At 59.3% G+C, this 14872-nt stretch overlaps 1 protein-coding gene across 3 annotated transcripts in view; it reads left to right on the forward strand.

Annotated features, from left to right (window-relative positions):
- The window catches only part of OGDH (oxoglutarate dehydrogenase), a 42697-nt gene that overhangs the window by 24203 nt on the left and 3622 nt on the right, over positions 1 to 14872 (forward strand). For all 3 annotated transcript variants that reach the window (XM_090286966.1, XM_090286964.1, XM_090286965.1), the window contains exons 5-19: positions 6916 to 7031; positions 7824 to 7978; positions 8076 to 8222; positions 8523 to 8613; positions 8878 to 9057; positions 10951 to 11079; positions 11216 to 11395; positions 11717 to 11869; positions 12391 to 12493; positions 12614 to 12742; positions 12985 to 13135; positions 13330 to 13457; positions 13543 to 13721; positions 13867 to 13938; positions 14226 to 14354. In XM_090286966.1, the coding sequence (XP_090143092.1) occupies positions 6916 to 7031; positions 7824 to 7978; positions 8076 to 8222; positions 8523 to 8613; positions 8878 to 9057; positions 10951 to 11079; positions 11216 to 11395; positions 11717 to 11869; positions 12391 to 12493; positions 12614 to 12742; positions 12985 to 13135; positions 13330 to 13457; positions 13543 to 13721; positions 13867 to 13938; positions 14226 to 14354 (2042 nt within the window). The remainder of the gene's footprint in view (positions 1 to 6915; positions 7032 to 7823; positions 7979 to 8075; positions 8223 to 8522; positions 8614 to 8877; positions 9058 to 10950; positions 11080 to 11215; positions 11396 to 11716; positions 11870 to 12390; positions 12494 to 12613; positions 12743 to 12984; positions 13136 to 13329; positions 13458 to 13542; positions 13722 to 13866; positions 13939 to 14225; positions 14355 to 14872) is intronic.

The raw sequence follows: 14872 nt of genomic DNA on the forward strand, positions 1-14872 counted from the left end.
CTGAGTGGACGGTGTTTGCTGGTGTCCCTGGGCACCGTCCGTGTCTCGATCCCAAGGACTGAAGAAGAAAGCAGTCCTCGTTCACCTGAGCAGGGCATCCCCTGGTGTGGAGCCTGCACAGCCTGTCTGCTCCAAAGTCTTTGCTGGGTGCTGTTGTCCGCCCCCCGCCCCCGCCCGCACCCCCTAGAGTCGAGTCCCTGTGTTCTGAGTCAATTCTCACCACCAGCTTCCAGGGAAGTGTCACCGGCCTTCCTGAGCGCTCACTGCCAGGGCAAGGAGCACCTGCAGGCGCAGCGACTGCATGGTTCCCGGAAGCCTCCCGTCCCCCAGGCCCACGCACCCCGATGTCTGGGTTGGGAGAAGGTGTCTGGTGGTTGTCGCTGCAGCCAGGAGAGTGTCGGCATGGTGCACAGGGCGCCCCCGAGCGTGGGGCTCTGGGTTGCATTCTGGGTCTGAGCACCTCGGTTCTAGTTATCCTTGGGATGCACGGACCCTCCTAGAGTCCACCAGAATCTGGAGGGTTCTAGTCTAGTTTCCTGCCTGAGGCTCCAGATCTGTGGACTGAGAATCTCTCATCTTTTCCCTAGGTGTCCTAACTGGGTGGACTCCTTCCCAGGAGCCGAATGTCAGCCACCTCTGTGGGTGGGGACAAGGGTCCCAGATGCCGCCCTGGGGGCCTTCCCCACTTTCAGGCCAGCTGTTGACCACAATAGCCTGACCCTGTCACCTGCCCTGCCCTCCTCCAGTGTCTGTGTCTGTTGTCTGTGCTCCCTTTATTGCCGTGGCTGGGGGGTGGGTTTCTGAACTAACTCTCACCTGTCTTTTTCCTCCTGCGCCCCCACCCCGCGCCCCCCTGCTCTCAGACCTTGCCGTTTTCCAGGAACGACTTCGAGTGCTAACAGTGGGAGGTAGGAACGAGCCTTCTTCCCTGCAGTGAGGACTGACTGCCCTGGACAGAGGGCTTCTCCCAGCATGCCTTGGGGAAAGCAGACACCTCTGTCAATGTTCTCAAGTTCATTCATTGTCTCCCGCCTCTCAGTAGTGACCCAGCAGGTAGAGCTGCTTCTCCTGCCATTTCTCCTCCATCGCCCTGTGTCCCGGAGCATCTCCGCCCCTCCCCCCATGTGGCACCCTCGCTTCGCTGCGCTTGGGAGCTCCTGCTGTCCCCAGCGCCGAGACCATGTGGTGTCCTGCATGTGTACACCCTCCCCTCCCCCATGCGGGGCCCTCAGCTGGACTCTGCTGTCTCCCATTCTGCCTCCTGGGCGTTTGTAACAAGATCTCCCAAGTTCGGTTTGGCATTGACCTTAGATGGGCAGGAGCCAAGGTGTGTTGATAAACTCTTCCTGGAGTGAGGAACGTTAATGACCCTGGGCTCTGGGTGGAGCGCCCCCAGGGGATCCAGAGTGGGGTGCTGGGGGTCCTCTGGCTGTTGTCACTCGGCCTTTGTCCTTCCTCCTTCCATGCCAGGTGCCTCTCAGTTCTCTTCCCTCCATCTTGCTCATAACACCTGTGAGATTAGTTGAGAGTAAACTTATTATTTTGAGAGAATTGTAGATTCGAGGCAATTGCTAGAAGTCACAGAGCCCGCACTCCTCAGCGGGTCCCCGTGGTCACACCTTGTCACTCATAGGCGCCCCAGCACGATGCTGCCACAGCCGGGTCTGTCCCCCCAGGCTCCTTTCTGCTGCCCCCAGTAGTGACACCACCTCCCCCGGCCCCCAGTGTATGACCCCTGGCAGCCATGTCTGTCCTCGGTTTCTATAACTGTCATTCCCAGAAGTTATACTAATGCAGTCACCACATGTGACTGAGAATTGGCATTTTCGAACCAGCCTCACTTTCTAGAGCTTCTCTTGGGCTGTTTCCTAGCACTATGTTCTTTCACTGCTGGGTAGCATTCCTGGCCCCAAGTGGCCCCCGGTGGCCCTTAGTGGCTTCAGCCACCCACTTGCTGATGGACAGCGGGTCGTTTGCTTCTGTGACTACTGGGGGCTTTTGCAGAGCAGACGGTTTAGGTTCTGACGGGCCCAGGTTATCGGCTTTCCCTCTGGGGGCCGCACTCCTGGTGCCAGGTCTGAGCGCGCCTCCCTCCGCGTCCAGTCCCAAAGGCACTCTTCTCTGTGCTCGTCTCAGGGTTTGACAGTTTTGCATTTGACGTTTAAATCTGTTATCCATTTTGAGATAATTTATACGTAAGATGTGAGTTAGATGAAGGGTTTTGTTTGTTCAGAGAAGGGTTTGCCTATGGGGTCTCACGGCTCCAGCACCCTGAGTGGGACAGGCCTTCCCTTGGTTGAGTTGCTCTGCACCCAGGTCAGGACTGGGTCAGCCCTGTCCCCTGGTCTGTGTCTGCCCGGCATCACTGCCCGGTGTCGGTGGCTGGGCCTTCTGCACTTTGTCTTCCATGTGCGTCTTAGAGCAAGCTGGTCTCTGTTCCCAGAAGTCCTGCCGGCGCGTGGATGGGAACAGTGTGAAGCCCGGTGGCCAGTTCAGGGAGGGTTGACATCTTGACCGTGTCGCCTGGGAGATTCTGGCCACCGTGTCCCCATTAGTCCCGTCTGGTGTCTCCGCAGCCCTGTGGTTTCCAGCTCACAGGGTCCACACGAGTCTCGTTAGGCACCTGTGGACTGCTTTTTCTTTTTAGTTTCGTTGTTCACATAGCTGTCACTAGTACAGGCGGGGTTTGCATTTATGTTGCATCTGTGGTCTCGCTGAGCTCACTTATTCTAGGACTTATTCTAATTTCTCAGGATTTTCTGTGTAGACATTCGTATCCTCTGAAACCAGGAACGCTGATTTGTTCCCTTCTGTCTCCGTGCCCCAGCAGAGCCTTCGGCACCGTGTTGACTAAGAGCGGGGGCAGTAAGCGTCCTGCCTCCTTCCGGTCCCGGGGGCCCAGGCTGCCGTCCGCAGGCGCACCTCGGCGTGGGGCTGGTCCAGGTGAGGGCGTGCCCCTCTGTCCCTGATTCCGGGTTAGTTTTTAATTGTGAGTATGTGCTGAGTTTTGTCAGATGCTTTTTCTGCATCTGTTAATGCGGTCATGTGATTTTTCTTGTTTCACTAGCAGAATGATGGGTCACATTGATGGATTTTCAGAGATTGTGCTAAATGGTCTGTGATTGTCCGTATACATTGCTGCATCTGTTTGTGTTTTGCATCCTCGTTCATGAGGGATATTGGCTGGTCGTTTCTTTTGGCTCTCTTGGTATGATGGTACTTCTGCCTTCATAAAATGAGAGTGTTCCTCCTGCTTTATTTTCTGGAAGAGACTGTGTGCAGTTCTTGTATAAACATGTGGTAGAATTCTCCAGCAAAACCACTTGAGTTCGGGGATTCTTTTTCAGCAGCTTTTAGTGGGTTCCATTTCCTTAGTATCCCTGGAGTATGCTCAGAGCCTCCGTGTCCTGCCGGCTGAGGGGTGGCAGCCGTGTGGTCCCGGGGCCGTTCTGCCCGAGTCGTCCGTTGTCTGCACCAATGTTCCTGTGGCCCCTGGCGGCTCGCCGTCTCTCAGGCCTGTCAGAGGTCTGTCCGTGCTGCTGGTCTTTTCAAAGAACCAGCCCCTAGTTCATTGACTTTTCTCCTGTTTTCCTGTTTTTAATTGTACTGATTTCTGCTCTCGTCTTTATTATTCCTTACTTACGATTTTTTTTTGCAGCTTTTTTCTTCCTTTTTCTGGGTCCTTGTGGTGGGAGCTCAGAGGACCAGGCAGAGACCCTCTCTTCCCTGCTGTCTGCATCCCTCTCAGAACTGTTTCCGCTGCCCCACGAGCTCGGACAGGTTGCGCTTCCATCTTCACGCAGGTCCTTGTATTTTTTGTCCCGTGAGATTCCTCCTTGACCCAGGGATTATTTAGAAGTGTGGTGTTTGGTTTCCAAGAATATGGAGATTTTCCTTTCATATTTCTGTTACTGCTTTCCAGTTTGACTGCACTGTGGTCAGAGAGCACAGTCTGTGCCGGTCAGTTCTGCTACGGTGGTTGAGCTCTTGGTTCTTTATGGCCTGGGGCGTTACTGGTCTCAGCATGGACCCTCGACAAGAAGGGTGAAATGTCTCTAAGTGTCCACTGTGGCCCACTGGCTGGCTGTCCAGTGTTTCAGTCAGTTACTGGGAGAATGCGTTTGGTCTCCAGCCAGTACCGTGGGTGTGTCTGCTTCTCTTGTTAGTCTTACCCGTTTTCGGGTCGCACACTTTGTGACTGTTGTTTGGTGCATGTGCGTTTAGGGTTGCTATGTCTTCTGGGTGGGCTTGCCCTTTTTCATTATATAATGTCCCTCCCTGACTGTAATTTTCTTCGCTCTGACGTCTACTTTATCTGATAACGATGTAGCCACTCCTGCCCTTGTTTGAGTCTGTCTGTGTCATCATTCCATTTGAAGTGAGGGTTTGTGGACAAACATGCAGTTGGGTCCTGTTTTCCGTCCCCTCTGCCAGTGTATATCTCCCGATTTACGTTTACAGGTAACGTAATTCGTGCTATGTCAGGGCTTAAGTCTGCCACTTTATTCTTCATGTCCTCTTCTCAGTGCTCTGCTTTCTTTTCCCTGACTTCCTGTGGGTTTTTAAGCCTGTGTTTGTAAATTCCATTTTCACGTACATACGGTGTGCTTGATCACATCCCTGTGTTTCTAGCCTTTGTGGAGGCAGCCTCGGTTCAATGTTACATGTGTGCGTCTGCCCTAGTCTGCTGGCGGCATCGCTTTCCCAGTTCTCCGATGACAGCACAGCTGCCCCGACCGTCTCCTCTCTGTGAGGGTTACAGTGCCGTCGACCCCTGTTCCGCAGTTCACTCCAGCCGCCCCACGAGGTTTGGGAGACCCAGGAGGAGCAGAGAGCCCGCTCATTGGCCTGTTCTTGCCTCTTGCCGGGTCGAGGTTCCTTCTGACGTCATTTCCTTCCTGTTCAGAGCACGCCCTGTGGCCATTCGTTTCATGTGACAGGTTCCCTGAGTGCCCATCACCTGAGCCTGTTGTCAGCTGACACGGCTCTGGACACTGCGGGCTGCCGCCTCCTGGCCCGGCTTCGGAGGAGAAGTCCTCTGTCTCTTGAGTTGTTTTTTCCTCCAGGTGTCATTTTACTGTGGCTGATCTGAAGACTTTTTGTTTTATTTTCAGAGGCTTAATTAGGATGTGTGTGGGCATGGGTTTCCTTGGATTTATCCTGTGAGTTCGCTCAGCTTCTTGAATCTGTGGGTTCAGACCTTTTGCTGTATTTGGGAGGTTTTTGGCCATTACTCTCCAGGCTGCCCTCTTCCTGCTCTTGTGGGGTCGCCGACAGAGCGTGCCATCTCCTGTGACAGTGTCGATGTCCCCACGGCCGCCTTCATCCTTCTCTCTCGCCTTCGATTGGTTGATTTCTCTTGTCCTGTCTTCAGGGTCACTGATCCCCTGTCCCCGGCTCTGCCATGAAGCCCATCCACCAAGCTTGAACTTGGGTTATTTTAGTTCAGAGTTTCAGAATTTCCTGTTCGATTTTTCTTTATCTCTGTATTTTGCTTGTTTTGTTTTGTTGGTGAGTCTTAATCTCTTGTCATTGGTCTCTGTCATGTTCTAGTCGCTGCTGAAACCGCGTCCCAGCGGCTCCTTGAAAACCGGGTCAGACCCCCCCCTGTGTCCCTGTGGCGTCTGCGGGTCATCAGGTGCTCCTGGCTCTTGTCTGAGGGACGGTGTTTTGAAACTGGTACATTCCGGGGTTAGGAAAAGACCTGCAGTCTTACTTGGCTTCTCTTTTAGCAGACTCCTCTGGGCACCACTCCGGGGGAGTGGGGGGCATTGCCCCCAGGTAGGAACAGACATCCTGGATCAGGGAGTGGACAGGCTCATGACCTCCCAGAGGCGATAAAAAGCTGGGGGGTTGCAGTTCAGCGTGTAGAGTGGGGTGTTTGGGGGGATTGAGCAGTTTCTGCCTGTGCAGCCGGGCTGCCCTCTCTTGGTCCTTGAGCAGAGCAGCTTTTGCTGGAGCTTCTCTGTCTACACTGGAGGCTCTCGGCTCCCAGTTGGGGACGTGGGGTGCAGGAGGAAACCTGGGCACCAGCTGGCAGCTTCTTTCCCACCTTTGAGAGGTCTAGCCTGTGACGTCTGAGCTCCAGCCGCACGTAGTGGGCGACAGGGAGGAGAGTGTATTCTCCACCAGCCCGGAGACCAAGCCTGTGGATTTGATTTCTCAAAAGACCCAAGCACTCAGGAGCAGGCACAGGCCGCTGTCGGGGGCGGGGGCCACTCTCAGTGTCCCTGGCGGTTCCCCTCCAAGTCTCTGCCCCTTGGAGACCAGACATGGCTCCCTAGAAAGAGCCCTTCCCTCATGTTCCGTCAGCTTGAGGCGCCTGTGCAACAGGGTTCTCGGGGCAACCATGGCTGTCAGCTGGGGCACCCTCAGCCAGCGAAGGAAGGGTTAGGACTGGGCGAGGGGGCGGGTCCAGAGTGTGCGGCACGGCCCCCAGGAGGAGGGACGGCTGTGTGGCCCTCGCTGAGCTGCCGCTGCCCCGCAACAGGCAGGCGGGTGTTGCCCCCGTAGGAGACATGCGGTCTGTTCTGCTCCACTTGCTCATTTTCTACCTGAAGCCCCCCCAGAGCTGCTGCTCCTGTGCCCCCTGACTGGGCCAGTGCCTCTGCAGACCAACATCGGCTGGTGTCCTTGGGACCTTGAGATACATTTCTCTCTGAATTATGAACGATTGGTGCCTTGAACTAATATTTGCATATGTGATTTTAATTCTCATCTGTAACACCCAGTAAAATTCTCAGCTTCTGTTTGTTGCTAAATTTGTGTCTCTAGCAGTGAAATATTATTTATTTTTATACATATCAGAGCTTTTCATGGTTTTTCTGTTCTCTTTTCTCTCCCTTGGGGAGTCCCTCCCCCTTTCCCTAAACTGTGGTCCCCGCGTGGCTGTGCCCGTCTCTCCTCGCCCCGCAGGGTTCTATGGCCTGGACGAGTCTGACCTGGACAAGGTCTTCCACCTGCCGACCACCACGTTCATCGGCGGGCAGGAGTCGGCACTTCCACTGCGGGAGATCATCCGGAGGCTGGAGGTGAGGGGTTATGCGCTTGCCAGGGGGCCTCCCTGTAGGCGGGGCTTCCTTGGCCCTTTCTATTTATTGTTTTAAGATTTTATTTATTCGTTTTTAGCTAGAGGGGGAGGAAGGGACAAAGAAAGGGGGAGAAACATCCGTGTGTGGTTGCCTCTCACATGCGCCCAACCAGGGACCTGGCCCGCAACCCAGGCTGTGCCCTGACTGGGAATTGAACCAGCGACCCTGTGGTTCACAGGCCGGCGCTAAATCCACTGAGTCACACCAGCCCAGGCAGTCTTCTTCCTTCCTTTTTTTTTTTTTTAATTTTTTTTTTTGTTGTTTTTTAATAGATAAAAATACGTGGCCTTTATTTATTTATTTTTTTAAATAATTTGTTTATTTTTTAGAGAGTGGGGAAAGGAGAAAGAGAGGGAGAAAAACATCACTGTGTGGTTGCCTCTCACACCCCCGACTGGGGACCTGACATGCAGCTAGTCATGTGCCCTTACTGGCTTTTGTTTTTATAATGAACTACAGGAAGGAAAAAAGTGTGGGTTCCAACCCCAGCAGAACTTTGTTTCAGACGTGAGGAGTCCTGGCGTGTATACATGAGTCCAGGCTATCTGTTCGCTCCTCGTCCCCTCTGGCCTTGGTGGGCACTGAGCCTGCAGGGCACCCTCCACATGTGCACACGCACGCACACACGTGTACACGCACAGCGGCTCGGGTGCTTTTGAAAGGGAGGCCCTGTCCCTCTCAGCTGTGGCCGAGCTGGCTCTAACGGGTGGACACCCCCTGTGTGTGGAGCAGATGGCCTACTGTCAGCACATCGGCGTGGAGTTCATGTTCATCAACGACCTGGAGCAGTGCCAGTGGATCCGCCAGAAGTTTGAGACACCCGGGGTCATGCAGTTCACCAGCGAGGAGAAGCGCACGCTGCTGGCCAGGCTCGTGCGGTCCACCAGGTGGGGCTGTGCTCCGCGGCCTGTGGGCGGGGGGCCCAGCCCCGCAGGAGCTGGCCGGCCCTGGGCCTGCTCTTCAGGGCAGCTCGGCTCCACCCAGGTTTGAGGAGTTCCTGCAGCGGAAGTGGTCGTCCGAGAAGCGCTTCGGCCTGGAAGGCTGCGAGGTGCTGATCCCTGCCCTCAAGACCATCATCGACAAGTCGAGTGAGAACGGCGTGGACTACGTGATCATGGGGATGCCGCACAGGTACCTGCCAGCCCCCCCTGCGGTCACTGTCACGGCCGCCGCACATGGTTTCAGGCGGGAATGTTGGCCTCGTGCCCTTTCGGGGTCTCAGCGGGCGAGGCTCACCTGAGAGAGGCCACTCGGTGACAGCAGCTGAGACATTGCCACCTTCCTCCCCTCACTGTGGCCCCAGCACTGGGCGGGCGGAGGGTGGGTGTCCCCCACCAGCTGTGGTCAACAAACCACAGTGCTGCCTGTCACTCATGGGAGGGAGGGGTGCCTGGGGCCCTGCTCTGGCCCTGCTGACACTGCGTGTCCCAGGGGGCGGCTGAACGTGCTGGCGAATGTCATCAGGAAGGAGCTGGAGCAGATTTTCTGTCAGTTTGATTCAAAGCTGGAGGCCGCTGATGAGGTGAGGCTGGCTCCATCAGGAAAGAATTGTCAGGAATGGGACCCTTCCCACCACCTCCAGGGCAGGTGGCCTGTGGCCGACCTCTGGGCGAATAGAGGGACGGCCACCGGGTCAGTGCCAGCAGCCCCCACCGCCCCCCACGCCCTGAGCGGGAGCCATCCTGGGAGGAGCCTGCCCACGTGTCTGGGACTGACATCCTGGGAGGGGACGTGACCCAGCAGGCAATTGTGTGGCCCAGAACCAAGCCTCCCTGTCTGTCCTCAGGGTTCTGGGGACGTGAAGTACCACCTGGGCATGTACCACCGGCGGATCAACCGTGTGACCGACAGGAACATCACCTTGTCGCTGGTGGCAAACCCTTCGCACCTCGAGGCCGCTGACCCTGTGGTGATGGGCAAGACCAAAGCCGAGCAGTTTTACTGCGGGGACACTGAGGGGAAGAAGGTAAGATCACAGGGCCCGGGCGGCTCGCAGCCCTGGACATATCTCGGATATCCCGTCTGGAACCTGGCAAAGCCCTGGGGGCGGGCCTGGGCTGGGTGGCCTTCGCCACAGGACGAGGCTCCTGCACCAGTGGACACTGGGCATCGGGCTGGGGGCCTGGACGGCAGCTGCCTCTTGTGCAGCCCCCAGGGCAGGGGCCCCGGGGAGATTGGGGCCGGGTTGCTCACCTCCAGCGTTTCTGCTGTTCTTGGACGGACAGTGGGGGCTGCGTCGCAGAAAGCTTTGTGACATCAGGGCTCGTGAATTACAGACAAAAGCCCCTCAGGCCACGCTCGTTGGAGCACTAGGAACGTCCTGAAAAGCAGTGAGATGAGCCTTCGAGCGGCCACACCCACGGTCCTGTTGGGGTGCAGGTCCCGAGAGGCTGGAGAGCCTGTGGGGCCCTGTCTGCTCGTGAGCCCGGGCGCTGGAGCGCGCACCGTGACCTTGAGCACTGAGGAGGAAGGGCGTGGCGCCTGTGAATGTGGCGTGGGACTGGGCCTGAGACTCTTGGGTGCTTGTGTGGGCAGGCAGGTCCCCCCTGCAGCAGGGCGGCTGCCACAGACTGGTCCAGAGGGGCCACCGGGACCCCGTCAGCTGCACCGGAAGATGAGGAGCAATAGCGTGGCAAGAGCGGGGGCCAGCCCCCAAGTGCGCCACAGCGGGGACTCTGCAGGGAGGAAGCTGCGTGACCCTGGGGACCTCCCCACCCAAGGGCGACCCGTCTGGGACCTTGCGAAGCTGCACCTTCTGAGGAGGCCCCTGCACAGATCCAGCACTGTCCACCGTCCAGCTGTCCCAGGGACCCTGTGGGTTCCATTCAGCAGTGTTCAGATTTTGTCCCCAAAAAGCACCTCGTGGGCCTCTGCCTCCTGGCACCGAGAAGCAGGGTGGGGCAGGAGCCAGGACGAACAGCTAGAGAGCATGCGGAAGTTGGGGTGGCAGGGAAGTGGCACTGGGGGCAGAGGGGACCATGACCCACAGTGTGCAGGGAGGGTGGCGTGGGCAGGTGGCTGAGGGGTGTGACTGGAGCTGGAGGGGTCGTGGTTGCACCGTCAGTGGGGAGGCTAGGAGTGTGTGTGAGCGTGTCTGTTTCCAGCTTTGCTGAGCAGGCCTGGAAGTGCCGCTCTGTCCCCATCGGCAGGAGCACGCAGTGCTGTCTCAGCACCGCCCGCTGCCGGGGCCCGGCTCCCAGGAGAGGGAGTGAGCTGTGGGCCCTGGGTTGTGTCAGGGACAGTGAGACTGGTCAGTTAGGACCTGCTGGGTGACATCGGGGTCCATGAGCACATAATAGTAGAGAGTGGAAGGTGCGGGTCTGTGGGACGCCGGAGCGCAGGCATAGGCGTGGCACCTGGCCGCACGGGGCCACGGAGGGACAGGGTACAGCGGCTTTCCCCACTTCTTGTTACCAAGGAGACGTGGTGAGGTTAAAAGAAGAGAGACAGCAGCTACCTGTCCAGGTCACCAAATTACTGTCACAGGCACGGGGCTGGTCAATGCCGGCATGTCCTGGTGTGCAGTGAGCCACTGCCGAGTCTGATCATGAGGGTCTGGGATGCGGAGCTGGAGGCGGCCCTCACGCAGCACCCATGCCCACGAGGGCCTTGGTCAGCATTGCCTTCCCAGTGGGGGGTCCTGCTCAGCATGTTCAGGGTCTGTAGACCTCAGCTGCCAGTAGGCGGGGGACTGGGAATGGTCTGGGCGTCTTCGTGCTCTCTTACCACTTTCTTTCTAACTCTGAAATGACATCAGAAAACGTTTTCTGAAGAGCGGACTGGAACCTAGTCTGCAGTGGGCCTTGTGAGTGAGGGGTCAAGATGGGCTGGGTTTGCGATCTTCCTTGCATGTCTTCAGGTCATGTCCATCCTTCTGCACGGGGACGCCGCATTTGCCGGCCAGGGCATCGTGTACGAGACCTTCCACCTGAGCGACCTGCCATCCTACACGACTCACGGCACCGTCCACGTGGTGGTCAACAACCAGGTAACTGGTGGGAAGGCCACAGAGACCACCACAGCGTTTCTGATCAGCTTAGCCCCGCCATGCCCCGCCCTCAGCCTGCCCTGGCCACACCCCTGGTCTTGCCCCGCCCCCTGGCCAGGCTGTGTGTTTCTCGCAGATTGGCTTCACCACGGACCCCCGCATGGCCCGCTCTTCGCCCTACCCCACTGATGTGGCACGTGTTGTGAACGCCCCCATTTTCCATGTGAATTCTGATGACCCGGAGGCCGTCATGTACGTGTGCAAGGTGGCTGCCGAGTGGAGGAACACCTTCCACAAGGACGTGGTGGTGGACCTGGTGAGTGCCGTCCTGTCCTGGGGGTCTCCAAGCTTGGAGGGCTGGGGCCACCTGCTGCCCCTCCCAAGAGCCTCTGAGAGTCCAGCCTGGATGAGTCAGCTGTGCAAGAAGGTAGCTGGGATCCTGTCCAGGGACACTCCCAGGTCACTTGCTCTAACTGCGGGTGACAGCGGGACAGCATGTGGAAAGGGGAGCGAGACAACACCCTGACTCTAGAGGCAGCAGACTGAGATGTCCCATGGGGAGGGGCCGGCCCTCACGGATCCCGGCCCCCCACGCAGTCCCTGACGCTGGCGCCCTGCCATCGCCCTCTGTCCCCAGGTGTGTTACCGGCGCAATGGCCACAATGAGATGGACGAGCCCATGTTCACGCAGCCGCTCATGTACAAGCAGATCCGCAAGCAGAAGCCAGTGCTGCAGAAGTACGCAGAGCTGCTGGTGTCACAGGGCGTGGTCAACCAGCCCGAGTACGAGGTGCGCCAGCCACGCGACCCAGGCCGGTGTTCATGGGCAGCGGCTCGTGCCAGCGAGGGCAGCGACACGCCACTGCAGCGTTCGCTGTGTGACGTCCCCAGGGGGTGGGTGCTGGCGCCTCAGGGCGCCCATGAGGAGGTGGGGCCTGAGTGGTGGGACAGGCGGAGGCCCCGCCCGCTCCCCAGCTGGTGGAGTGTCGGGATGAGAGGTGATGCAGGTCCTGCCCAGGGGAGGCCTGGTGGGTGTGAGTGGAGATCGTGGGAGGCCCAGGCAGGCTCAGAGGGAGAGGCCAGCCCAGAGTGGCTTTGGAGTGGGTGTGGGAACAGCACATGCTGGAGAGGGCGCTCGGGGCTCAGGCCTGCTGGGGAGAGCTGCCCAGTGGTGGGGAAGTGAGGGGGGCTGGGGCCTGATCTGCCCTGAGCACGGAGAAGGAACCTGGGGCAACACGGATCTCAGGCTGTGCACGTGGGGACGCCCCGGGGCCGAGGGCTCCCCTGACCGCCGCACCGTGCCCACCCCAGGAGGAGATCTCTAAGTATGACAAGATCTGTGAGGAGGCCTTCGCCCGGTCCAAGGACGAGAAGATCCTGCACATCAAGCACTGGCTGGACTCCCCCTGGCCTGGTGAGTGCGGGGTGTTGCTGATAGTCCTGACTCCCTGCTCATGGGGGCACGGCCCAGGCCTCTGCACAGCCTCCTGTAGGGCCACAGCGCGGCCAGGCATCAGCTCATCCTCTGTCCTAGGCTTCTTCACGCTGGACGGGCAGCCCAGGAGCATGACCTGCCCTTCCACGGGCCTGGAGGAGGACATCCTCACACACATCGGGAATGTGGCCAGCTCCGTGCCCGTGGAGAACTTCACCATTCACGGAGGTGAGGGCGCTCCTCTGGCATGGGACATGTGGGCCAAGCCCAGTGACACATCCCCCTGGCTTGGGACCTGGCGCCCATCCCTGCCTCAGTTAAGGCCAGGGCAGGGATATTGAACGCGTGGTCCTCACTGGCAGCTGTGGAGAAAAGGATGGCCCATCGCAGCCTCCCTTGCTCACCACCTCCGAGGGCTTCCTCTTGTCACAAGAGGCGGGGGGCAACTGGTGAGCGCCCTGTGTCTGCAGGGCTGAGCCGGATCTTGAAAACGCGTGGGGAGATGGTGAAGAACAGGACTGTGGACTGGGCCCTGGCGGAATACATGGCTTTCGGCTCCCTGCTGAAGGAGGGCATCCACATCCGGCTGAGCGGCCAGGACGTGGAGCGGGGCACCTTCAGGTAAGGCTCCGGGGCCCTCGACGCGGAGGGGTTGAAGGGGCTGAGGCGTTTCTCCAGAAGAAAACACCGGGCACAGTACCAGCTCCGCCATCCAAGGCCGGAGCTCTGCCCGCTCGGATGTGGCCGCTCGGTCCGGTGCGGCTCGTGGGCAGAAGCAGTGGCCCTGCCCGCTCACCCGCGTTGTCCTGCCGCAGCCACCGCCACCACGTGCTGCACGACCAGAACGTGGACAAGAAGACCTGCATCCCCATGAACCACCTGTGGCCCCAGCAGGCCCCCTACACCGTGTGCAACAGCTCGCTGTCCGAGTACGGGGTCCTGGGTGAGCGAGGCCCCACCCCTGCCCCGCCCTGCCTCCCTGAAGCCCTGCCCTACCCCTTCTCCCCTCACACCTGCCCCGCTCGCAGGCTTTGAGCTGGGCTTCGCCATGGCCAGCCCCAACGCCCTAGTGCTCTGGGAGGCGCAGTTTGGCGACTTCCACAACACGGCCCAGTGCATCATCGACCAGTTCATCTGCCCCGGGCAGGCCAAGTGGGTGCGGCAGAATGGCATCGTGCTCCTGCTGCCCCACGGCATGGAGGGCATGGTGAGCCCCGCCCCGCGCGGGCCTGTCCTGGCGTGTCCTGCGCTGAGTGGGGAGGCGGAGGGGAGGAGCCCGGCTGCCAGCAGGAGAGCAGCCGCTTGGGTGTTTAGACCAGAAATGAGCGGCTGTCACTGCCGTCTGCTTCCAGGGCCCGGAACATTCCTCGGCCAGGCCTGAGCGGTTCCTGCAGATGTGCAACGATGACCCGGATGTCCTGCCGGTGAGGAGGCGCCTCCGCTGGGTCCTGCAGCGGCCACTGGGGGCAGGGGTGGGGGCGCTGCCCCAAGTGCAGCTTCTGAGGGCACGTGACTCAGCCGCTGCGAGGGAGACCATGGGAGTGCAGTGACATGACGACCGGGAGGGATCTGTCGGGAAGAAGACGGGGGACGGCAGGGCCAGGTCGTCGTCCCCAGCCAGGCGGCCGATGTCGGAGGAGCGGGAGTGCTGAGGCCGGGAGCCCAGGCAGCAGCTGCTGAGCGTGTGTGTGTGGTCCCCCACTCCTTGCAGGACCTGCAGCAGGAAAACTTCGACACCAGCCAGCTGTACGACTGCAACTGGGTGGTTGTCAACTGCTCCACGCCCGGCAACTTCTTCCACGTGCTGCGCCGCCAGATCCTCCTGCCCTTCCGCAAGCCAGTCAGTGGGCTGTCCTGGCTCAGAGAGGCCTGGCCAATGGGAGGGGACACATGAGGGGTAGTTGCAGGTGGTTCGCTGAGCTCGGAAGGCAGGTGGACCCCAGCAGGGGCCACCTGGGCAGGGCATTGAAGGATGACTAGGAGTGTGTGTGAAGGGTCCAAGGGAGAGCACCCCCTGCTGCTGCAGGTCAAAGGCAAGGCCAAGCGGGCAACCCTAGCCACAGGCAGTGACGCCAAGGGAGGAAGTAGGTGGGCTCTTTCCTGGGGCCAGGGCAGGAGGCATGTGGGGCTCCGAGCAGGGTGGATGCCTGGCTAAGCAGGGCCCAGCCTCCGGGGGCGGAGGAGAGGCGGACGAGGGAGAACAGCATCAACCGTCTCTCCCATTCCCACCTCCGGCCTGCGGCCCCTGCTGACCCCAGAGCTGGAGGGCAGCGCCCTGAAGGCGAGGCTGGGCAGCCCCTGGACTCTGACCGTCCGGAAACGCTTAACACCTGGTGCATCGTCAGCCTGCGGTTCTGT

Source organism: Furipterus horrens, unplaced genomic scaffold (genome assembly GCF_987537825.1).
Source record: "Furipterus horrens unplaced genomic scaffold, mFurHor1.1.pri manual_scaffold_9, whole genome shotgun sequence".
In the NCBI taxonomy this organism is placed as follows: domain Eukaryota; kingdom Metazoa; phylum Chordata; class Mammalia; order Chiroptera; family Furipteridae; genus Furipterus; species Furipterus horrens.